General features: G+C 41.1%; 1 protein-coding gene across 1 annotated transcript in view; it reads left to right on the forward strand.

Moving 5' to 3' along the window:
• The first annotated feature begins 1,605 nt into the window (after positions 1-1,605).
• The window catches only part of gpc4 (glypican 4), a 40,311-nt gene continuing 15,797 nt past the window's right edge, over positions 1,606-26,119 (forward strand). The window contains exons 1-2 of the mRNA XM_041989652.1: positions 1,606-2,450; positions 25,739-25,897. Of these exons, the coding sequence (XP_041845586.1) occupies positions 2,294-2,450; positions 25,739-25,897 (316 nt within the window). The 5' untranslated portion in view covers positions 1,606-2,293. The remainder of the gene's footprint in view (positions 2,451-25,738; positions 25,898-26,119) is intronic.

Consider the following 26,119-nt stretch of genomic DNA (forward strand, 5'->3'; position numbering starts at 1 on the left):
CAATAAGCCCTGTTTCCACCAGGGGGTCTGATCAGTACCGGGCAGCACGGTGTGCATTTCTTTGGGTTTCCACAGGCAAAAACTGTGAAGGGTGTTAAAATATCTGGTCCTACTTTTTTGGGAGCCTTCCGTTGGGGTCCCAAGCTTACCGATCCGACCCTAAAGGGTTGAGCTTGACACCAAAGAAAAGAAGAAAGAACACAAACTGTTTGTCGTACATCATCCTCCTCCTTCTTTGTTTCTGAGTCATATTCATTTTATAATTAAAGGAAGGTGTTGCACCACTAAGACATCATCATATTATACAGTTGACACATCTAGCGCTATCCAGCTTATACACCTCCTACCAGGTAAGGGTAACGTTGGCTGTGGAAATGCAAGCTCAAGGTTAACCAAACCAAAGTAAACTTAAAGTATTTGAGAACTTAAGGCAACAGGTCTGTTAAACCCCTGTTTCTCCAAGGGATCTGGCTCAGGATGGTTCAGTCAACCCTGAACATTGCTGCGTTTCCACAGCCAGCCATACCCTTACCTGGTAGGTGGTGTACCAGCTGGATAGCAGTAGCTGCATCAGCTGCAGGGAGAAGTAGCCTGGTTACAAAGGTGAGTTTGGGTCTGGAAGACCTGGGTTTGAGTTGTTGGAGTGCCACCTGTGAACCACAGTGGGCGCTAAATTACAAAGGAAATGGCCATTTTTTTTACCAATCAATGAAATGCAGCGTGCCAAACTCCACCCTTTTGTGTTGGACCAGTAAGATTGGGACCCCCAACAAAAAGGCCCCAAAAAGTAAGGTGGCTCAGACCAGATGCTTGGGCACCCTTTCCAGTTTTTGCTTGTGGAAATAATTAAACAGGGATTTATTGACCTTTTGCCAAATAACGTAATTGGTTGTCAGCTGCTCCTCCAGTTGTTTTTTTTATTATTTGTGCCAGTTATTTTTCAAGCCTTTTGTTGCCCCTGTTCTATTTTATTTATTTATTTTTTAGAAATTTCGCTGTCTTCAAACTCAAATGAGTTAATATTTAGCATGAAATAGTAAAATGACTCAGTTTCAACATCTGATTTGTTGTTTATATTCTATAAGGAATAAAATGTGGGTTCATGAAATGTACAAATCCTTGCATTTAACTTTTTGGACATGTCTCAACTTCTTTTTGGAAAAAAAAAAAACATTCTGTGTCGTTTTGTGATGTAAAATAACTGTTGAACATAAGGTTTAAGGATTCATAGGACTCTCAGTTTGGTTCTCACAAGTCATTAGCAAAGTAACATAAATTGGTTTATTGCACTAATTGTTTCAGTTATTTTATGTTAGAGCTGTTAAAGAAACTTGAGGAAAGTCCGTTTGCTTCAAAGGATTTTTATCTGGTGTTATCTCCAACACCAACAATAAAAACAGATAAGAAAGCCCTCTCTACCCCCCAGGTCAAACAGGGGGCTGCATGGAAAGAGATTTGTGATTTTGAAGACCTCTGGTTGGCTAATGGTTCCTTTCTTTATATGTCTTGTGGGTCCATTATGAGTCAAAGGCTCATGTTATGCCACCATGTTGCTCCACCCTCAGCTCCAGTCCTGATTTTCAAGAGCGGTTGCCTCCTGTCTGGATTGTAGTGAGCTGAGCAAAGTTCCAGGGTTGGAAGTCCCTGCTCCGCGCTCCACCCCTGGTGTTCCTGATCTCCAGGTCTTTGTCCCCGGAACTCGCACTCACTCCTGGGTGTCCAGCAGGGCTTTCTACTCGCATCTGGATCCCAGCAAACAGCCCAGCGGTCCGGTGCTACAGAAACCACGGCGTCTTTAAGTTTTGAAAAGAAAGCAAAAGAAGAAAAGAAGACAGAAGAAATCCGACTCGTTTTGTTTGTTTTGTTTTTCCTCCGGTAACTTTCTGCAGCCTGCTGTCCTCCCCGTGGTTTACGCTTTCATCGACGCTGTGAAGCAGTAGTGTGGCTGAGATTGTCCAAGAAAAAAAAGTTTTTACACGTTTAAAAAACGCTGTTTTCACCCGCACAGTTTTGTCTTTTTATCGAGTCTGGTACTCGGTATTTAACAGGCGTATCTAGCTTTTAAACGGACGTTATTTGAGCAGGTTTTAGAGTTATTTTCGGTGTTTTTTAGTAGTTTCAGAGCTGGCCTCAGAGCTGCGGTGAATGAAGTATCTGTTGAGCGTCTCCATGAGGAAACTCTGCGTGGGATTCGCATAAACATTGTCCCATCTTACACACACCTGAGAGACCGTACACCTATTTTCCCCCTTTTTTATTATTTTTTATTGTGTTTTTGGCTTTATCTGATAAAATGAAGACGCTGTTGGTGCTGTGTGTGGTTTGCACGCTGGTTGTTCTCTCTGTTTCGGGGACTGCGGAGCCAAAGTTGAAAAACTGTAACGAAGTTCGTGATGCTTTCAGCTCCAAAGGCTTCAACATTAACGATGTCCCCAACAAAGGAGTCAACGGTGAGTTTTCTGTTTGTGCTTGTCTCTAAACTTAGCAGAATTAAAAAAAAAGAAAGAAAAAAAGAGGGGGGTAGGAACCGGCCCCCCACAGGGTTTGCCGGTGGTCCTTTGGCTAACTTTCTTTAATTTTAATCACTTAAAGCTAGCAAAGTTAGCATAAAGATGGTCTGTTTAAAACAAAAACAGAAAACGAATTATTTCGTATGTCACATTGTGAGCTTCGGTAAAGGCTGTTTCTTATTTAAAACGAACTTTTAGCAGCTTTTAATAGTTCTCTGAAATAAAAACTGCTTTGAAGTTTTAGTACTTGACGCTAAAGCTACAATAGTTAAGCTGTCACTTCAGTAGGTGGACATTTCTTCCCAATTTAAGCCCAGATTTAATAATAACCAGTCAAACAGACTTTTCTTTCTTTCTTTCTTTTTAAATATACGTTTTTAAAGTAAGTACAGCAAGTTAAACTGTAAACCTGGAGGAGGCACTAGTGAAACGTTTGGTGGATATATATGTTTTCTGGCATGCTGAAGGTGTTGCAGGCAACACTTCACTTCACCTTTGGGTAAACATAATCTTCATCGAGGAAATACTTGTAGGTAATTCACAACAATAAGGAGGTATAATCAGCCGTGTGGCTCGGCTCCCAGATGAATGAAGCCTTTCCAGTGTTTATTTCCAGGCTTCCTCAGAAGAGACTCCTATGGCTGTGAAGTGTGGCCGCCGGCTGTGATTTAGTAAACATGCTTGCTCATTGTGAACAAGGCTAACAGATTTCTCTGCACTCTCTGGTTTTTGTTTCTTCTTTGTGGTTCAAGCGTATTCCTTTTCTGTGTTGAGCTATATGTTTCCCTGCAGGCAAGAGCGCATGACAGGATCAGAGCATCTATGGAGGAGCTGATATGTTCATAATCAGAGGGCGAAAGGGTGAATCCATGAAACCAATGATCAGTTAAAGCAAAGTAATGGAAACTTTGGCAGGGAGGAGGAAGGGGGGTCTTACAGTAAAGGTTTGCAGGGAGCAGGCGTAAAAAAGGAGGAGAGGGGGGAAAGAAATTCCACTATGACTTGCTTACTTAACCCCCACTCTCCTCCAACCCCGCCTCCTCACGTTTCCTTTTAATTTTTATAGTGGTTAAAATAAATGTACGGTACAGATTCAGACCCCTAAATTCACTTTGGTTTGGTTGCCAGTTTTGAACTGGCTCCAGCATAATGTTCCTGTATAAGATTATACAAGTAGGTCACCAAGACTACTGACTGACTGTTAATCTTATTTATCGCAGTGATTTTGAAACATATAATTAACTTAATTGTCATTTTGCCACCGTTGAAAACCAAAGTTCTTCCTCACCTTAAATATTTTACTCCTCAACTATGTTTACATTTGCTTGTAACTAAAATGGCACAAACTTACATTTTCAGTCCTTTATTTGGTTGTGGTTGCGTGTTTGTTATGTTAAATGTCATTGAAATCCCCCAAACAAGCCTGAATAGGTCAGATTTAATTGTCTTTCATTTTTGGGTTTTGAAAGGGGGTCGTGAATGAAGGTGGTGTTATTGTTTAGGTTTGTGTGCTATACACACAAGTGGCTTTTCTTTACAATGAACTCCTGGTGTGTGTCTGGGCTTTAAGTATTGCCAGCCTCATTGAGCAGCTCTTTGTCACTGATAGACACTGAGATAATTGATCTATGGAGGAAAAAAAACTGTAGTGTGTAACTTTGTGGGATAAACTGTGCTGGATAGTTTACCCTTTAGGGGATCTACGGACGTTTTCCAGGCATTTGTATCCCATCCAGGAGGTTTACATACCAGCTGCAAAATGAAGTGTTTATTCTGGGACTCTATGGTAAATCTACAATAAGGGATCCATGCCAACACCATTATTTGTGATTAGAAAAAGATCATTACGTTACTGAGAGACCTCTATTTTGACCTGGACATGATGATGAAGCCACTTCCTGTCAAACCACCAATCAGAGAGCTTAGATTGACGGTAGCGTCCAATCAGGAGCAGCCAAAGATCAACCAGTGAGCAGAAAGTTCTATGTGTGTCTGAAAAGAAGAAAAATAATGCTCCTCTATGGCTGGAATAAAGCCAAGAAGACATTTTTGGTACACGGTGGTGCCAAAAACCAGCTGAGTTGGAGTTGGTTTTGTGAGGATAGCAGGTAAATATTAGCATAAATAACTGTAAATAGGAAAAAAAAAACAGCTGGAGGACAAAGTGTAAATATGGAAATAGTTTCTGTTGTGTGTTTGTTTAGCCTATAATTTTTCTCCTGAAAGCCAAGACTTGAGAGAACGATGAGATGAGAAAAGGTTTGGTCACTGTTGATCTGTGTGTTATTTCTACAAAGTTCTGTTAGTAATAAATTCTGCTTTCTTCTTCTGGTCGACCTTTACGCTGCTATATCTATTCATACATTCATTTTACATCATTTTAGCCTCAGAATCTGACAGCTGAGGCTGGAAACATGTCTGGATGTAAAGTTTTTCATGTTGGAAAGATTTGCTTCTTATTTTTAGTTTGGTTAATCTTCTGAGCTTAATGAACATTTTATTAGAATATTCCTACTAAAATAACTAACCTTTTTCTGTGAGCAGGCAATGATGACACACTTTCAGCATTATCCACCCTTTACTTTCAATTTTGTCATAATTAGTTTATTTTTTTTAATAAATGTTAACCCCGTTTTGGTGCAGACATCATAAACCAAATTTGTGAAATATGAGTCTTTATTGGAGACATGGGATTCAAATATTGCATTTCTTACCGCAAACATCTTGTGTTATCGTTGGCATCATGGAGATAAGAATGTTTGTTACCGTTGAAATTACTAACAGGCTCATCCGAAGCCAGACTTGAGATTCAATAAAGATGTTTTAATGCAGTAAAACTGAAATGGAAACCCTGATTGCTCAGGCAGAGCGAAGTGATACAGAGGAAGCGCAGGCTCAGTTGATAAATTCTTCACTTATCCCATGCTATCAGTCATTTACCACGTTCATGGAAGTGGTTCAAGACCTTGCTTCCAAGTTTCTTGTCTATTGGAGGATGATTTGTTTGGGGTCTGTGGTTGAATACTTCACATAGATGGGAAAGAAATTATACCAAGACTCTAAATGATGACAGATAAATAATGTTGGTAATCATGAAGAATGTAAATGGTGGTTTGTACAGTGTGTATTTGCCTGTTAATGGTGTGTATTTTTTGTGTTTGATACTGTGATGAATGCTGAAAGGTATCTGCTGCACAGCTGTAACAAAGACCGAGCCTTAAAGCACCGAGTGAAGCAAAGCAGTTAATTTTAACCAGGCTGGGTCCTGCTATTTTAAAGGCTATTCATTGCAGTTAGATTCTGTGATTCGGGGGGAGAAAAAAAAAAGTAAAGAAGTGAAATCTGCTTTGGTTAACTCTGGCAGCCAGGCTCGATGTCATGCTTCAGGTATGGAACAATCAGAGATCAAAGAGGAGCGGGTCGCTTTCCCTCCCTTCAGCACGTGGATCATCTCCTGTTCATAATCAGTCCGATGCATTATGACTGAAACTTGAAGCGTGCATGACCTCAGCGCGTCGGCCCGGCGGTGAGCTCGAGACATTCTGCAGTCTGGCGTTGTGAGGGATCTTTCCCGCTGAGCCGGTGGCAGCCTTCCCTGCATCATAACGCTTTGGGAAATTACAGGTTGTGTTATTGCAGCGGCATTCAGCAGATTAGATAAAAGCAGGGAAACCAGGGCAACACAGACTGTTTTTAAAAAAGTCCAAAGATCAGTTTTTGAGTGGCTTTGCTCACAACACCGGCCCAGTATTCTTTTAATGATCAACCACCAGTTAATGTCTCACCTGTCCTCCAGTCTTTCTGTTGTCAGTGCTTCAATTTGAGGTTAACTCTGGATTACAGAGTTACAGCCTGCAGGAAGTTAACTCTTACAAGCAGTTTTCAATCATCAGCACTGGGTAAATTCTGCAGGATTGAAGAACTGGATCAGAATGTATAGATTTACCTGTTGAGATCCGTTTTGAAAGCTGTCATTACACAGGTGTAGCAAAGGACACAGGACGCAGGACATGATGCAAAAGTAAACAAAGCTTTCAACCTCATCATATTTTGCATCTTGCATGTCGAGTAGCAGATGAGGCTCACCACCCAGAGATGTCGACATGTCATGTGCACGTAAAATTGTAGTGATGCACCTAATTTTTTTTACATTTGCGCCTGTGCAAGTATGAGAAAAGCAGGTGACTTGCAGTGATGCTAACTTACAGATTTAGGCTATGTCCACATGGCACCAAAGCCGGTTCAGGTGTGAAAACGGTGGCAAAAACCAGGAGAAAGGCTTCAACATCCCCACAACACCGCTGTAGTACATACTACAGGCTGTGGGGGGCGCTAAAGAGTAGCATTCCAAAGCTAGAGCAAAACATTTAGAACAAAATATTTAGTGAGCTTTCAGACCCTTCCAGCGACTGTCAAAGAAAGCAACTAGCGACAAATCATGCACTTGTTTCTGTTTTTATTAGGGTCCGCGTGGTTTGCTTATGCCTTGGGTTGTAAACAAAAACATCTGAAGTTATGCTTTACTGTAACATGTTATTGAGTCTTAAAAACCAAACTAGATTTAAAAAAGCTAAAGAAAACTTTTGTTTTTAGGGCATTTTTATAAGATTTTATAAGTTTAAATTTTAAAGTTAATAAATTTGGGTTTTAGTCATCTTTTTTGCAGCTTTACTCGTGTATTTTGAGCCCCGTTATCTGTCTGGGATAACTGGATTACAATGTGTATCTGGACTCCATATTGACAGGAAGAATCAATATGAAGCAGCACACTTGAACTCATCACTGTACATCCTCCAGAGGATTACCTGCTACTCACCACATGCACTCTGATTTTTCTGGAGTTTCTAAGTAGCTCCATCTCATCTGGAAATACAGAGGAAAGGGTGCAGACATTCCTCACATGGAGTCCCTTCGGTATTTTCCTTTCACAATATTTTAAACTCCCTGCTTATCGAGTTGCAGACAGGTTGGAGGTTTTTCTCCTTGGCAGATGAAGTCTGCAATCACGTCCATTTTCATTTCATTTTTATCCAAGGTTGTTTGAAAGATGTAGCGACATGTAGCAAGCGCATGCTTTGCATGCATGAGGCGCCCGGGTTCAGTCCCCAGCATCTGCAGCCCCGAGCGGGGACACAAGCCAGTGATCTCTGAGGGTTGGTCCCAATCTGGATAAATGCGTCAGGAAGGGCATCCGGCGTTAAACATATGCCAAATGAACGTGTGAATACATCCTACAACCTCCATACCGGGTCAGATAGAAGCGGATGATTCGCTGTGGCAACCCCTGAAGGAAAAAGCCGAAAGGAAAGAATAAGAAGTTTGAAGTTTTTTAATAGTGATAGTTCATGAGACAAAAACAATGGTCGAAGTAAGTTATGGCAGGATCAAACTGATTCAGGTATGCCATTGAGGGATATACAGTAAGTTTTTAGTCCAACACGTAGGTGTGGTTAAAACCAACAGAAACTTCACACCAGTCTGACTCAGTCTTTACATGGAAGTACTCAGTGTGACAAAGCCTCGTTTTCAATAGGACATTTTGTTCACATTTAGCCATTTAAATGCATTACAGTCGTGGCAAGGTCTCGTGTGTCCACACGAGTGCAATAAAAAGTTCTTAGTAGAAAGTAGTCTTTCCCCCAGAGGAATAAGTTGCATAAACATTAATTTCACCAATTTTTAATGAAAAGAAGTGTGTATGTCCAGATAAAGGACTAAAGCCAAAGCATGAACTGTAATCTTTGATAACATTCCTGAGTGATGAGCTGAAGCTCTTCAGCTTTTTCCATGAAACAGTTCAGCGTTTCTCTTGGATTGCCTTTGGATTTTTTTTTTTACTCTTTCCTTTAAGATGTTAAGATTTTGTACTTTTACGTCTAACCGTTATTGGTAGAAAATGAAATCACAAGATTACCTCAGCCTTCATCCCTGACCTCGGCTTGTGTTTTCCCTGCAACTCCACCACCAGAATATTCTGTAAGATTTGTGATCCGTGCAGTCTGTGACAGTTATTCAGAAAACGTTGGTCTCACACTGGCGCTTGCAGTTTGAAAGCAAATGGATGCAGTTCTGGCTCTGGTTCAGACTCAGGCTCTGTGCTTGAGTCTCAGAACATTGATGCTTTCTGGCAAACCAGCTCACATTCACACCAGTTTAACCAGAACTTAACCAGACTATCCTGGTGTGAATGTTTCCTCAGTCTCTGACTTATATATGTGGAATCTCCTCTCCATGTGTCTGATGAGCCTTTAGTGAATTGAGTTTAGGTATCATGAGGTTGTGGTCTTGTGAACCTGGTTGTGGCTTTGAGTGACCAGATGGGGTCACAGAAGGAAGGGAGCAGGGCTGCACATGGTCTGTACGTCTTATCAGTTTCCTGCCATTGCAGCGTGAAAGCTCTGAGATCAGGGGCAGTTGTTGCATCCTGTTCTGCTTGGCCAGCAACATGTACCTTATCATTGCTCCTAAATACCAGCTTATTCCGGTGCACAGAAAGGATAACAGGCTGGCTGGTTTTCTAGTTGCCTGGCAGTGGTTTTGCCATCTCAGACCTTGTTTAGTCTTTGATAAACGGTCCTCAACAACAGTGGAATGTTAAGTTTCTCTCTAGCTCTCATTTAGTATGCTCTGAGTGTAGCAACAGTTCAATAGCTGTGTGTGTGTCGGCTGAATGTCCGTTATTCCATCACTTCACATCCTTTGCTATGGTCCGAACGTCCCCCCCATTACACACACAAAAAAAAAAAAAAAAAAGACAAGTGAGCGACAGATCAGTGGGGGGTGGATGCTCTGTGTAGGAACAATTGAACTCCCCCCTTTCGACTTCACCCTCCCTCCTCACCACATTCCACACCGGACCACCAAGACCTGCACACAGGAGTCCCGGAGCTGGGAACACACGGCAACAAAGAGAGTGCTGGAGGGACTGACTGAGGCGTGCAGAGAGAGAGAGGAGGGGAGGGGGTTGACTGACAGGAAAAAGTTTTGCAGCAGGGTCAAGCTGGTCTCCAGGAGAAGATGTTGCCCGGACAGGGGGGAGGGATCATGTATGTTTGACACAGGCAGAGGCAATCTGTGGAGCAAACTAGATTCATCCATGTATTGTACGTGCAGCCAGCCCTTCTTAGTAGTACCTCCTGAGTGTCCAGAGTTTTAACCGTACTTTTTTAACACAAGAGGAGACGGCTAAACTTGACTCCATCCTTTGGTGTCTCTACCTGATGTAAACTGGGAAAAATCTTAATCTGGCCTTGTGGTTTGCAGTATTTTGAGTTGAAATTCCTTGTTAACACATCCTGTTTGCACACTGTTGCACACTGTTAAACGTCGGCTGGCTGTTTTTCTGTCCCTCTGTCCGGACCAGGGTATCAGTTCATTTTCTTCTGCTGCTGTTCGCTCTTTAGCGGTTCTTCTGAGAGTTTTTCCTCCATTCCTAGTCCTTACTTTCTTCAGCCCTGCTTGATTTCGTCAGAAATGCTTTACTGGCACTTTCCTGCCCTGCCCTAATCCAGCCCACCAAGCTGATGTCTGCTACCTTATTACAACATGTTTCATAGCTTAGCAAAACAGAAACTAACATTGTGCATCCCTGCTCAGTATGTCACTGGGATATTTTATTAAAGCTTTCCAAAGCTTCCTGTTCAAGAATTCTTACACTGTATGGGATGGTTCGATCTCTGTCAGCCAACTGTGTCATTACCTGGTAGCTGTATAAGCTGAATAGCTATAGATGTCTCAGCTACATAATAAGGTGACATCTTTCTTGAATTACAAGAATAAGAACGCAACACAAAAACCAAGGACAATAATGGTGGACATGCATCAGTTTGTGTTCTTTCTTTTTGTCTTGCATCTTTAACCCTTAAAACTCCACTAGATCGCAGACGCTTCAGTTGTAAACAGTTTCTCAGGAACGGTAGTGTGTAACTCTGTCGGTAAATTTTAGCAAACAACAACAACAAAAAAAAAAAACATAAAACATGGCAGACCAAATATAGGAAAAATGTCTTGAAGTTTTAAGGGTTAAACAACAAAGAATCCACGGTATATTTAAACATGCTGCTGTTCCCACTTTGTTCTTGCTGAGTCTCACGGGACCAATCGCAGTGTGTCAAACGCCACCCTTTAGGGTTAGACCAGGAAGACTGGGACCCCAACGGAAGAGTCCCAGAAAAGTAAGATGGATCAGATCGAATATTTTAGCACCCCTCCTAGTTTTTGCCTGTGGAAATGCAATAAAAAGTCCTGTCTTAAGCCAGAACCATTGGTTAGTCTCCTTTGTGTTGATCAGCTTTTGTCACTCAGCCAGCTCTGATCGCAGCCTGCAGGCGTGGAGTATGCACCCCCTCTCCGGTCATCTCATCACATAGCTGCCAATCAGGGGGAGTATGGTTATGATGTAGGTGTAACTCAACCAAGGTTTATTGAGTTCCTATGAAGCCGCAGTGAGCTTGATTTGCGTGTTGATAGTTGGGATGATCATTAGGATTTGTGTGACTTGTCGGGGGCCTGTGGTTTTTTTCGAAGGGGGGCTGGGCAGAGCAGCAAGGGAGTGAAGCCAGGGACTCGCCTGGGTGTTTGGGCTGAAACCTCAGTGCTGGGTGCAGGCCAAAGGAGCTGTAATCCCTGCTAATTACTCCCAAGGCCTGCATCAAGACTCCCACTGACAAGGCAGTCACTCACTTCGCTTGCGTTTCCAAACTGCAGTTAATTTAATAGGTTTCCTAATATTTACCCAATCCATTTGTGCCCTGATCGCTCTTTGATTTATTTTAATATGAATTATAGTTGAGATCCACACCCAGACCTTTGTCTGATGTAGAAAAAAGAAAAGCATGAAGTGGATCTTCCGCTGCTTCGCTGAGTTTTGAGAATTTGATGCGATGTGTTAAAAGCAGGCCATCAGAACTTAGATTGAAAACATGAAGGCAACATCGGCAGACAGCCTGCTGGCTGAGAGCCGATAAGCGAGGAGAAGGGGGAGGACTCCACATGAAAAGATCAAATACTTTGTTCGATGATGAATCCAGAGCTGCAAATCATTAGCTGAGTGTGTTCTTTGGAGGCAGTAAAATTAGTCGTTATGTGGGAATGCAGGACTCGGCTGTACGGGTTGAAATGTTGTGAATCATTGGAATGGCAAGTAGCTTTGATTTATCGACACTTTGAGTGCATATCATCAGGAACAGACTGAGGCCCATTAGGCCATTGTATCCTAAGGTTTAGACTTTCTAGTCCCTTTTGACAGGCAGCGATGAGTGGTTCTCTTCCCACCGCCTCCGCTGGTGTCCAGTTTCGTAAGGCCCAACAGGTATATCAGAAGCTTTGTTGCCCTTTTGTAGCTTAGAGCTTCCAGAAATTTGATCTTGTACCTGACCTCATTCTGCTTGGGGGGGCTTTGCCAGGCCTCGTCTTGCCTCAACATCTGGTGGACTTCAGCAGCTTTTGGATGTCTGTTATAAACATTGTCAACGGGCTCCCTCTCCTTAGGAGTGGTTTGTTGGCTTTTACTTGGAGCAATGACGCGTACTGTTTGCATGTTAAGTCTTCAACAAGCTATTATGTTTCTTATGAAGAAAATTGGATTTTCTAAAATACTTTTTATGTGGAGCAACTTGCACAATGCATATGACAAGGTTCCAAATGGTCTTAAGCCTCCAGCGATATTCTAGTGCATTACTCTCATGCAGTCTGGAAAGCACATTTTAACCCTTAAAAGTTCAAGCTTTCTTTTTGCCTGTGTTTTTTACATGTAAAAATGTATGTCGAAACTTTTATCAACCTTGTAATCACAGTCGACATACAGATATAACTTATTTCAGGACGGTCTCAGTTGTTACATTATGAGGCTAAAACTGTGCAAACTGAATCTATCAATATAGAGATAGCATGTAGATATAGCATCATAAAGGCAAACCAAAATGACAAAACAATTTATTACTAACAGAACTTTGTAGAAATAACACACAGATCAACAGTGAACAAGCCTTTTCTCATCTGCATCATTCTCTCAAGTCTTTGTTTTCAGGAGAAAAAATATTGGCATTAAAACAAACACACAACAAAAACTATTTACATATTTACACTTTTTTTTCTCATTTACAGTTTTTCATGCTACTATTTACCTGCTATCCTCACAAAACCAACTCCAAAACATTTTTGGTGCCACTGTACTTCAAATAAATCTTCTTGGCTTTATTCCAGCCATGCAGGAGCATTATTTTTCTTCTTTTCAGACACACACAGAACTTTCTGCTCACTTGTTGATCTTTAGCTGCTCCTGATTGGACATTAATGTCAATTTAAGCTCTCTTATTGGTGGAAAGTTTGACAGGAAGTGGCTTCAAAAAAAGTTGTCTCTTTTCGACATAGTAGTGATAGTGATCTTTTTTTTATAACAAAAATGTGATAAATAATGGTGTTATCATGAATCACTCATTGTGCATTTCCCAGAATAATAGTTTGTTCCAGTTGTCCTTACAACTTGGAATTCTGAGGAATTGTTGGCAGAAATGACGAAGTGATGTTGTTTTTCTGAACTCGTAAGTGACAGAGGACCTTGAGAGTCCAGACGTAAAGATGGCTGCGTCCAGCACCTCGTGTAGTCCATTGTTGTCTTTAAATTCTTATATTTAGTGTCTGTTAAGTTTCTAGTGTTAAGTTTCTAGTGTAAACAGCAGCGAGTTATCAATAATTTCGTTGTTTCGGCGGGTTTACTCCTGAGAAATGGCATCAACATGTGTGGTTTAATAATCACTGGCAGGTGCACATTGTCACAGTGGCTTTGTGATTTTCTAGTTTTATACAGCTTTTGTAGATGCTCACATATTGGTTGTTTTCGAGACGTTGGTTGGTGCAACTAGAAACCCAACTACCTGGGAATAACCTCATCTACTCTTGACCGCTCGGAATTCCGAGACAACTGGAACGCACCATAAGTACTACACTTTGCAGCTGTATTGTAAACCTTCTGGATGGGATATAAATATGTGGATAACGTCTGTAGATTACATAAAGAATAAGCTATTGATCACAATAAACCCCACAGAGTTGCACACCGCTGCTCTTGAGGAATTGTTAAGAATATTAGCGATAGCGCTCAGGGTGCCAGCGAGTTGAGTTTTAAGGGTTAAACAGGACCTATTAGTAAGCTCGACAGTAGTCCATTTCTCTTAGTATTGTGCAAGGTTCCATGGTAAAGCACTTGGCCTAAAATAAAGTGTTTTTCATCTTCTCCTTTAAAGTCTGTTTTCATTTGTATGCCATGAGTCAGTGGAAAGATGGAGGGCTGGTGTGGAGGGACAAGCCAGGAAGGTCTTTTGTGCCTCTTTTTTTTTTTTTTTTCTTTTCCCCTCTCTTCTTTTCTCTTGTGATGATCATGCTGTGCTGCAACTTGTTCTCTCCATTTGTCTGCAAAACCTCTGCCTGTCTCTGCAAATCTTAAACATAACAGGCTCGCTTTCTTCCACTAACATTTCCCTCCTCGCTAATGTACACACAAGTGCACCGACTAACCATCAAGGTGAAACCTGTCGTAAAAGCAGCAGGTCGAGTGCTGCAAATTTGCGGCTCATCAAAAAAAAACAAAAAGGAGGTAAAAGATCAGACTAGTTGTTAACGTGAATCATTGCCTAGACTCCCACTGCGGCTGACAAGATTCCCAGCAGAGTGATGGTTGGAAGGAAAGTCTGTTGATTTACTTGCAAGTGTTTTGCATTGTTTCCCTTTTATGTGTGAATCTGGTCTTTGTACTTGACTTGATGCAGATAGTCGTGTCAAAAACCAGCTGGCTGAATAGTTTAGCCGTTGGCAAGTGAGCCCATCACCAGTGGTTGATTTATTTACCAGAAGGAAGTTAAACAAGTTGCACAAAGTTTGTGTGGAGCATGCTTTAGCAGTAGCCAAAACTCAATCACATCCTGAAACAAACCGCTCCTGTTTGAAGTATGAATTCCTCACAACCGTGTTAACATGAATCATGACTTCAAGCCCCCTTTTGGTTGCAGCTGAAAGTGTTGAAAGAGTCTAAACTTTATTGTCTAGTTTCTTTATAGCTTTCCGTTCTTGTCTCCTGTCAGACCTCGTTTCTCCTCTTGAATATTCACTCTTGAGTGCAATGAATAAGTTTTTACGTTATTTGATTTTGAACCAATCCAACTATTTCAGAGATTGAAATAAGTTCATTAGTCATGTACAACTCATTTAAAGTCAGCCATATTTGGCTTCTTGTATGATGTCAGAGCCTAACATACAATAAAACATTTACATGTAAACTTTATTTGACTTTCTTTACACTTTTGAGTGCACGTCTACAACTCTTTAATGTATAAGTACTCACTACACAACATGCTGTTCTCTAACAAAATCAGTAACCACTCAAAACCCAGAAGAAGTGTCAGAACCACGAATCAACCATTAAATGTTCTGGTTCAATCACAACTTGTATTTCAGGGGGGTCAAACTCATGGTCCAAGGGCCAAAACTGGCCGGCCAGACGTTCCAATCTGGCCCACAGGATGAATTTAATAAATATAAAGTGGCAGCCAAGGTAATAAGTGCAATTTTTAAAATTACATTTAGCTGTATTTTCTAATTTGTCCATGTGAGGTTGCATTTTTATGTTTAATATAAAACATTTCCGGGGCAGGGGAATAACGTATTATAGCTTTTAAATATTTATTATTTAATAGATCTGACTTCAGCTTGTATTATGAGGTGAGTCGGGATTACTACAACTATAACTTCTAGATCTTGAAAAGTTACTCTGATCCAGTGTTTTTTCAACCCTGGTGCTCAGCACCTGCTACCCTGCATGTTGTAGAAGTTTCCAGCTCCAGCACCTGATTCAGATTAGTTGAACTCCTCCTCAAGTTCAAGCCTGGTATGGGCCATTCATTTAACCCAGATGTGGTGCAGAAACATCTAAAACATGCAGGGCGGTGGGTCCTGAGGACCAGGACTGAGAACCACTGCTCTAATCATAATGTGAAATATTGTATAATTTCCAGATACATGTGATGGAATGTTTTGTAGATCCATTGTGATCTGTAAGTTGCAATTAACCTGTAAATGATGAATGGAGACAAAATATTGTTGAAACTTAGGATTTTTCATTAAATGTAAACATCTTGATTATGTAGTTGCACCCAAAACAAAGGGAACATTTAGGAGTTTTCATTATTTCTAGGTTTTCAGGCTGTTATTTTATTGAACGTAACCCCTGATCTAAAATTTGTTTGACACCCTTTTAAACAATCATACTGATCACATTTTGTCATCATGAGACGACACCTGTTGACATTTTATATAATGGTAGGGAAAACACTGGTACACCCACCACTGTTGTTAGGCTACTTTTACACTGCAGGTCTAAATGATTGATTCAGATTTTTTGCTGAGATCCAAAAACTTCTTCATGGTTGTTCACATTATAATTTGATGCGACGGCCATTAAACTGCAGTGTGAATAGTCTGAAATGACCCGTACATGCAGATGAAGACGAGACGTCACGCTGTTTACTTGGGTAAATGTGGATGCTACACATGTCACTGTGTGTGTTTCAAATTGTGCAATTGTAGCGGACAAAATTATGATATATTTTTAATCCATTGTTTGCATTTGATCTTGAGGCGTCCCGTCTCCTCCGGCGCAGTATTGTGACGCCTGTCTCACTTCATCGACCAAAAGAATTTAGATGAAATGCCACATGATCTGATTTAGCACTGATCATACTTCCAATTCAGACAAGGCGTGCCCAAAAGAGCAAAAAAGCCAGATTTGAGCCTGAGTTTGCCTGCAGAGTTAGATTAGCCTTAGATTTTGTTTCAATGAATGAATTCGTGATATATCAGTGTAACATGAACCTTTTACATTTTCTGTAAATTTCACCCAAAATTTGGCTATCTAGCTTTTTATGAGCGGTCTGCACAGCCTGTGATTGAAGCTACTGTATGTGTAGTGAGTTTTATTTAGCTCGAAAGGATTCCAGCACAGTGGCAGATTTTCTGTAACCACAAAGTGTGTGTTCATTGTCCAGCAGGTGAATGTAAGAGGGAGCCTCAGAGCAGTGGTTGGAATTTGGTTTCTGACTTGTTAAATGTACTAAGAAGCGAGTTGAAGCCCTGACAAAGCAGTGACCTGGGAAGTGGTGTAGGCAGGGGAGCTTTTGTGTGGAGACAAAGCAGGAGATGCTGGGCCGGGATGGGAGAGGGGAAACAGACGGAATGAGAGGCCAGGGCAATGTTGTGGAATCTCCCCAGGGGCTTCTGGGTAAATGTTCATGGATGACGGCGTTTTGGAATTTCACAAATGGAGAGTTTTAATTGGCCTGAGGCCCCGACTGGTTTAGTAATCAGTAATAGACTCTGGTGGCAGCAGGCTCAGATTTATGGATCCGTGTGTGTGCATTGTTTGCTAAATTGACTGCTCTTTAGCGAATGGTTTCACATTTTGGAGAAAAATGTGGAAGATTGAGCAGTGATTAACTTTTTAATGTGACATTTCTTCTCTCTGAAGTACTCGCGTGTAAAAAAGATGCAGCTGAGGCTTTAATGGGTTCTGCTTTGCTGCTTGCGGTGCAGCAGCAGACGTGTTTTCTTTCTCCTCATGCAATGTGACAAGGAGATTTTGGCGATTTGGTGTTTTAACAGCTGCGTTGTGGAACGGATTTTTAATTCCTGATTTATTTAAGGAAACATCATTCTATACAGAAAAGCCTTGTGGCTGGCTGTTAAGCTGAAAATATTCACTCCAGAGAGTACTCCTCTGAACCAGAGCTTCCTGCCTCATAAAGGGATTGCAAGCATTGTTCTAAGTGGCATAAATCTCTCATGTCATAAGCAGCGCTTGACTTTTCCAAACACCACTACTGAGGGGTTTCCTCCCAGTCCTAGATCCTATTATTTATGGGTGTTAGTCAGATTTAAGGCCCATTTATGCTCCATGCAGAGGAAGGACATTTTTGTTCGTTTCCTCCGTTTATGTTCGTAATTTGGTCTGTTTTTGAGGGCCTTGTGGATCCTTTGCTTGGGTAATACCACCAGAGTTGAACAGTATAGCTAACATGCGACCAGCAACAGGGACAAACCAGAGAAGACGCCGATGACGAGGGCTGCAACTGTAGATGTGGCCGGAGCTTTGAATAAAGGCTGTGGGAGTGCATCGGGCGTGTTGGGTGGTTGGAACAAACTTTATAGCGGTGCATTACCGCCACCAACCTAGTGTATGAAACTAATGTCAGAACCATAGACTATATATAAAAGCGGGACGGAGCCTCCTTGATGTCTCCCGTAGGTTTCTGTTGCACTTAATGTATTCTATGTTTCTATGTATTGTTCCTGTTAAATAAATGCACTAAAGAAATAAAATAAGTCGTCATGCAGACGTGGACGAAGCAGTTCTTACGTGGAACTCGTGGATGCAGCTGCATGTTTTGGTTTTATGTGATAGAAACAGAAGTTGTCCTTCATTAGCCAACAGAAAAGCCAGTCTTCATCTACGTTGTTTGTTCGTTGTTTGTCATGACAAATATGAGAAACCATGTTACATGTTTAAACTCGGAAAGTATATATCACACAAGAGAAATAAAAGCATCAATAATTGTCCTATTTAAACATTCCCGGCCCTACAAACGGGTTAAAGCCAGGAGCATGCCATGTGCATCGGTTTGGTAGCTTTGAAAATTTACTGATGATATAAGCAAACTAGAAAATTTCCATGGCTTTTAGAACATTTCCATGGCTTTTAGAGGTGGCCAAATACAAACAGTTGACTATTATTAGCATTTTTTTAAAGTCCAACTGCAGCTGAACGTTTGTTCATATGGTACATTAGATCTAGGGGGCATTAGGGTCATTATTAGCTTATTTTTTTATTTTTCTCCATTCAGTAACTTGCTATAAGAACAAGGTTTGACTTTGCACCAGTGTCTGTTCAGCTGTGACCTGAACTCTGCTGCATATGTTGCAGACAGTGCTGACTGTAGAGTTAAAACTGGGCAACGCTGGGCTGGCATTATTTCTAAATAACCTGAAGCAATTTATTTCTGCATTATGCATTATTTAATGTGGTTTCATATCCTAAAAACCTGTACGTCTATCTGGTCAGGTTCTTTATAATCTGATGTTTCTCAAACAACTGTTTATGCACTCTCTTTACATGTAGACGAATATGATTATCCTAATACATTCACGTTGTTCTGTTACATGCAGATATTATCACATTTTAACTTTTAGAGTCGTAACGCTTTGCAGTTGATTCCTTTACAGGCTACAGGTTTATGGCAGAAGTGTTGTTTTTGAGTCATGTTTTAGTTTTGAGTCTTAGTCACTAAAAAAAAACAAACAAAACCCAGCTACTGCCTGAGAGGAGCAATTAATCTAGAGTATGTGTTTGGGAGTGTCCTGCTTAGTCAGACACTTAAGTGATTCACCTAAAACGTAGTTATCATAAAAAACTAATACTGGCCAGTAATCTGCAGCTTTTTTTATGCAGGTTCTCGTGATTTGAACACGTTGTGCCGTCTGAGCCCTTAAACACTTTAAACAGTCACAACTACACAGCCAGTTCTTCAAAGTTTGCGAACACAGAGCAGTGGTGACATGAAACATTAACATTACAAATAATAAGCAGTGTTCCTTATTTCAACCCACCATTTCTTGTTAAAGCACCTGTGGTGGACTCAGAGGTCCCCTCCCAGCACTTCCAGGGTCTTCTGGACCTTCTGCATGAACTGGGACCTGAAAAGCATTATTGGCTTGGCCAAAACTGCTGTAAACTTGTCATTACTCTATTTTTGTAAAGAGGCTGAAGTGTAGAGAGAGTAGGTGGAAATTTCGCCCTGCCCTGATTATCTCCATATGAACAGCCCAGTCTGTAATAACAGTTTCTGTTTACAACATATTGTAGAACATTTTCTGCCTTCGTGCTTATTGAACCATACTGTAACTTGAGGGTATACCCGCACACCCAGGAGTGTAGGAAACCTCTGCGCTTTAACATTTATAGTCTTGTTGTCTGTAATGTGACAGCAGCAGCTTTCCTGGTTATCATCATTTAATTTGCTCCCGAGTATCGTTGCGTTTGTTCACCAGTGGCGCTAATGTGATGGTTACTTAGCTGAAGACGCCACTAGGTTAAAGGAGGAGTACGAAAAAGGCTCCACTGTTTGACTGAAAAGCAGACTGTCAGTGTTTACAACTCCCCTGTGTTTTCCTTCATGCCGTAAATAAAACTAGGCTCTTAGGTTAGCTCATCTAGTGAAGGGATTTCTTTAAATGGGGCGTGGGCGCAACGTAAAGAGGCACTTTTATAAAAACAATTAATTCCTCAAACTGTAACTTTTATTACTTGCATTTTATCTTATTTCATTGGAGTTTTTTCTGTTTTTATTTAACTCCTAAAACTATTTAGTGACATTTTATGTGTTAATTTCTTTTATTTGTTTGAGTTTAATGTTCTTTTTAATGCTTCGTCTGCACCCAGTTGTAAAGCTTTTAATGTTTACATAAAGCAATTTCAATTGTCTTGTACATGAAATAAAAACCACTGGTTTAAACTCTATAAGACCAGATTGATCTCATGTTGCATCATGTTTCCTGCACAAATATGAAACTTTGCTTTCTGTGAACATTGTGAGGGACATTTTAAAGGAAATCTTTATATTGGAGTTTGCTTTGTGAGAAGAGTTTGAATTACTGACTGGGAAAGAAATCGTGGATATTTTCTTTTCTGTAGATGAAGGACATTTTTGAGCGAGTAATGTGTCATTTATAACTTCTAGACAGAAACCTCAACTGTAGGGTTCTTGCAGATGAAAGCAGGGTGAGACCAAGAAGGGTGATTTGACAACATGCCATAACAGGATGGAATTTAACAAGGGAAAACTTAGAAAAGTCAACTGGTGAATGAAATATGCAGCTACCTTTACATTTTCATCATGCCCATAACAGACCTTACACACCTCGAAAGCAACGGCGTTGACTCCAACACCACAAGTTTCACACATGAGATTGTGCATGACAGGATGTGGATCAGAAAAGAAAGTAACCCAACAAATGGCACCAATCCTTTAGCACCCCCACCTCCCTCCCCTCAGGATAATTACACCCCAGACAGAAGTGAGGAGCAGGAACAGAACGTTACGGCTGCAGGGCGCGTAAATTTACAGCAGTCTGCGTAATGCTCAGTAAACTGGCTGCGGCTCCATCACAAGTCAGAACAGGGAGCTTAATATGCTGATTCATAGTTAACATTTATTCATGAGTCATTTTGCGTATGTGACACTCGCTGATGATTCGGAGCATCTTAAAATATGTTCACATGTTTTCATGTCATGAAATCAGATTACCCCGATATCTTACTGCCTCACTGGATTACTCTGAATGGAGTTGGCGCTTAAACACATAATGAGTGCATTTTAGTAATATTTTCTAATGTGGAGGATGGCATGAAAGCTGAGGTGAGCTCCAGACGAGCAGGCCCCAGGCTGTGATTGGTTTGTGAAGTGCGCTACCCCGTGGCCTCCTCCACAACTCCCTCTGCAGCTTTAGACGAGTTGACGGGGTTACAGAAATAATCCATGACGGACTTTTATGACTTCAGATTGGAGTGTGTAACAGTTGACCGGTCCTATTTATATTTTTTGCATGTGTCTCTGAGTTTTATGACTCTTAATTGCTGGCATGGAGAAGAAGAATGAGGAGGGGGAGAGGGGTTCTCTGGTATGTGTATTGGTGGGTTATTATTGGAGTGATTGGGGCGCGAATTACTGTGTGTAGTGGATGTGGTGGCTGTCGGATAGGGGTGGGGAGGGGGTCAGAGGACACAACCTCTCTCAGAGGAGTTGCTGTTAACCCCTGGCCTTGCTGGTTAAGCCTGCAGGGTGGGGGACACTTTAAGGTCTGTCTGGTTCAGGGGCACATGATGGCAGGGAGAGGGGGTGGCGAGGTGTCTAATCTGGTTTTTGTCTGAGAGGCGTTTTCACCTCCCCCACCATCCTTCCTCTGAGAACAGAGTTGAAGAGGCAGGACAATGTCAAAGGGAAGTGACTTATTTTATGAGCCATTTAAAGGGGATGGTGGTCTCGCCACAAAGGAGGGCAGAGAAGAAGCACAGAGCAGATGAATAACATGACACACAGTCACATGTTTGTTTACAAGATGCTGCTCTCTTGTTTGGACCACCATAAATGGCAGTTTTCCTCTTCGGTGTGACACCAGAACAATGCTGTCGCACTTTGTCTTATTACATCTTAAATTACTTGGGAAACTGGAAGGTTGAGAAGCCCCTAAAAGGAACCGAGAGCCGGCTCGGCAGTCACACAAGACCATTCACGCTGGAGGTGGTAGAGAAGTGGCTGATGCATCGACCTGAAACGCCAAAGCTGAAACATGTTAGTGTGATTTTTATAAGAAGTGCTGCTATTTTTTTTTTCCTTTTTGTTTTTTGTTCATGTAGGCATTTTTCTCCTCGTGGTTTTTAGAGAATTTGGCTGCCAAAATGTTTTCACAAAGTATGCATTAGCTAAGAATCTTCAGTTTTCAGAGACTTAATCCTTTGGGCTAACAATGTGACATTTGTACAGACATTCCTGTGAAATATTGACCATCTCATTTATTTGTGTACTTTGGTAACTAGGGCTATTTTCCACATGGATATAACCCTTTTGATTGTATGCCTTTGCTGTGGGCAAGCAGGGGGCCCTGCTAGAGGAGAGACTGCTCGGCTGTTTCACCTATAAGTTAAGCTTGTGTGTGTGTCCCTGTACCTCCAATCATGCACTCACAAAGAGCCATGTGTCGAGCAGCGATTTGATGTGTGAATGTTTATGTAGGGGCTGCCAACTGTGCCTGGGTGCACGTGCTCGTACGTGCATGTGCAAGCAGGAGTGGGGGGGGGGGGTGAGCAGAACAAGCGCTTTCTGGAAGTAGAGATGAGTTTGAGGAGAGGATTGAGAGAGGAGCAGTGACTTGAGGCTTATTTGGACTTGGTCCCAGACAGAGGGGTCCGGTTTATGGCGCCAGGGTGCATCCCTCCCCCCGGAGCCTTGTTTAGATGATTGTATTGCTGTGAGTCACTTTTGACCTTGTAGTTTAATTTTTTTCAACATTTTAGAGACCATTTCAGACAAGCTAGAATGTTCTCTGAACTACTTGTGCTGTTATTCAGTTTCATCATCACAAAAGGAGTTTTATTTCTATCTTGTGTTCATGCTAACGCTGAATGAAGATTGAGTTCTATCGCTTCTATTGTCAACAGTTTCTTAGAAACATTAGTGTGTAACTCTGTTGGGTAATTTGTAATCTATTGCTTAATCTTTAGGTGATCTGTCAGACACTGCGCGTGTTTTGTAAAACTTAAATATCCCAATGAAAAACTCGTAATGGAAACACCTACATTTTTAAAAAACCTCTCGAATATTGCTAAAAAGTCTTTACGCGCCCATGAGGTGGTTTTTCAGATGTGTCGATATAAAAGTACATCAGTGTAATGGAAACACTTTTTCCGCATTTACCTGTCTCCGGACTTGACGCTGGGGGTCACGTGACCAGTTCATTTCCAGTAAAGATGGCGCAGGATGAGTAGACGCAGGAGGAGACGGAAATCTTTTTCCAAATAATTAAAGAAAAAATATAACTTCCATCCTTGATAGCAAACAACAGCGAAATTCAGATTTTTACAAAGAATTAGAAATTTTCTTCCCCCTCAAAGTGAAGTCTCGGCAGGACGAGATTAATGAATAACAGCTGATGCACCAACCACCATTCAGTGGAAACTCCTGCAGCACTTTGTCGAAATTTTAGAAATATCTTCTTTTTTTTTTTGTGAAAAGAGACTTTTTTTTTTCAGAGACTATATGATAAATCCACGATCATCCATGGTATCACCATTATTATCAAATTTTCATCTCTTTCCACCAATCAGAAAGCTTAAATTGACAGTGATGTCCAATCAGGAGCAGCCTTTCTTATTTTTAAGAAGAAAAATAATGCTTCTCTATGGCTAGAATAAAACCAAGAATATGTTTTTGGTGCACAGTGAGCTGATTGGTTTTGTGCGAATATTAAGTAAATATTAGTATAAATAGCTGTAAACAGAAAAAAAAAACAGCTGGAGGACATAGTGTAAATATAGAAATAGTTTCTGTTCTGGTTTTGTTTTAATGCCAATATTTTTTCTCCTGAAAGCCAAGACTTGAGAGAATGATGAGATGAGAAAAGGCTTGGTCACTGTTGACCTGTGTGGTATTTCTACAAAGTTCTGTTAGTAATAAATTCAGTTTTCTTCCTCTGGTCGACCTTTATGCTGCTATATCTATTTATACATTCGTTGTACATAATTTTAGTACTTATAATCTGACTGTCCTAGAAAATAAATGTTTATATTGACCGTAACTTAGAGGGTTGAGATTCTGCATACAATTTTGCTTAGTTTTTTTACACTTTTGCTTTACAGCTGAAAAGTGATGCAGCATCCTAAAAAAAACGTATGTTTTCTCAGCCTCAGTGCGCTGAAGGGCATCAATGGCTCCAGAAATGCACATAATAAGTGTCACTGCCATCAAAACAAGTCAGAAACACATAGTTTAAGGTCAGAGAGTCACTTTTAAAGTTAACACATGTAACCTACAGTAAACTGTGTGCCTTAACAAGCAGAGCTTAACGTGTGCAGCACGACAGGGCTTGTGTTTAATTATGTTTGAATTTAGATTTTTAATTAGGACTGGACTTTATAAGTCCTCCCATGACTGCTTGGAACATAAGAAATGGTGACTGTAGACCTTTGTAATAGCAGATATTTCCAGCAGGTGTGTTAAAGCATTTTACTTCTGCTTGTTTGGCGTTTTCTACAACTTATAAACACACATCAATGCAGACATGGAAAGCAGCCCTTTTTTACACCTCAGCTCATATTTTCATCTAAATTCAACAGTGATGTTGCATGTTTTTCCTGGCATTGTGCTCTAATGCAGCCCTGAAATGAACTTGATGTCAAAAATGAATTTATAAACCAGGAAATAAGCAAATATGAAATGTGTAGAAACGGTGAGTTTTGCCAGCGATGTTAAAGTGTGGAACTTGGGATTTTTGTGTTAGTGTTTCGTAAGTATGTCAGAAAAAGTATTTAAAAGAAGAACTTTAACATCTGAATCTGGGATTTGTAATGATTCGGCAGTGAAAAACTCCTTGTAAAGAAAAAACCTGAAGTAGCAGCAACGTGTTCGTGCTCACAGAGTGGGTGAGCACAAACTGCTGGGGAAAACTAAACAGACTGTTGGTGCTGAGATGCAATGAAAGGATCCCTGTGTTCTCCCAAATTCCTACAGCCACGTTTAAAACAAAACATTATTGCAGCTGCAACTTTGCGTTCGTCCTCCTGTGACCCTTCTTTTAATTGAAAATTAAACTCACTTTTGACAAAGTTTTATTAAAGACAGTATTTACACCGCGAGGGTGTAAAAGCACAGTCGTGTCGTTTTTGGCTTAGTTCTTTATTTCATGCTAATGTCGATCAGTTGGGAAATTTGACTTTTCTACAGAAAACAGACATTAGTTTTGAAAAACTGATCACTTGACACTCCATGTTCGTAGATCCTGCATTTGCTTCTCAGGCCTTCAGGATTTTTAACGGGTTTAATCTTAAGTAGAAAGTCGGTTTCTTCCTGTGCGGATGCAAAGCCACAGATTGTGGAAAGCGTAGTTTCACGTGTACCTGCATCATTCTGCCTGAGGCTGAAGTCTTACCTGCAAAGAGGGTGAAAAGTTAATCTTCTCCTCTTAAAAACTGTGTTTTAGAAGGACACAGCACTCAGAAAAATCTCCAGCTCTGAACTACCAGTCTGGAGAAGAGCGAGACTTCGTAAAGCGGCAGCTCAGAGATGAAAGTTGCTAATAAGAGCAGTGAAGAAGGTTTAACAACCAGCGTGCGTTTGATGTGTTTAAGGGTCAAGCTGTTATTTAAGGTTGTAAAAGTTTCATCCCAGATAAGGATCATTGGTATATAAATTTAAGTCTGGAAAAAGTAAAGTATCCATAAAAATTTGACCCTCTGTCTTAATTAAATAAAGCATGGCTGTCCTGGTGTTCACTGACTGAAATCCTGTTTCACTTTAAGCAGATCTGTTTTAATTCCACAATCACTGACTTGAAATATTGTGTGCTAATGTAACTCTTGAGGACATTTTATCCGTCACATGGTGCTAAAATTGTATGCTTCTCATCTCTTCCAGGAGCCCCCTTGAAAGTGTGTCCACAGGGTTTCTCGTGCTGCACGGTGGAGATGGAGGAGAAGCTGAGCCAGTACAGCCACTCGGAGATCAAAGCTCCCGTGTCCAGGCTTAGCACCAACCTACAAGCCACTTTCAAACAGAGGCACGAACACTTTGACAGTAAGCAAACACGCTTACACAAACACACACACACACACCATCCTGCTGTCCCCATGGCTCGTTGATGGACGCCCCCACCTGCCAGTGCACTGCTCACAGCGGAGACAGTCAGTCTGTGTCTGTTGGTCTGTCCACCTGTCTCTCAGCGTCTTAGCTCGCTGCCCTATCATACAGCCCCACCACCCCACGCCCAGTGCTTCTCTCCAGAGAGAAACGCATGCT

The sequence above is a fragment of the Melanotaenia boesemani genome, chromosome 7 (assembly GCF_017639745.1).
Source record: "Melanotaenia boesemani isolate fMelBoe1 chromosome 7, fMelBoe1.pri, whole genome shotgun sequence".
In the NCBI taxonomy this organism is placed as follows: domain Eukaryota; kingdom Metazoa; phylum Chordata; class Actinopteri; order Atheriniformes; family Melanotaeniidae; genus Melanotaenia; species Melanotaenia boesemani.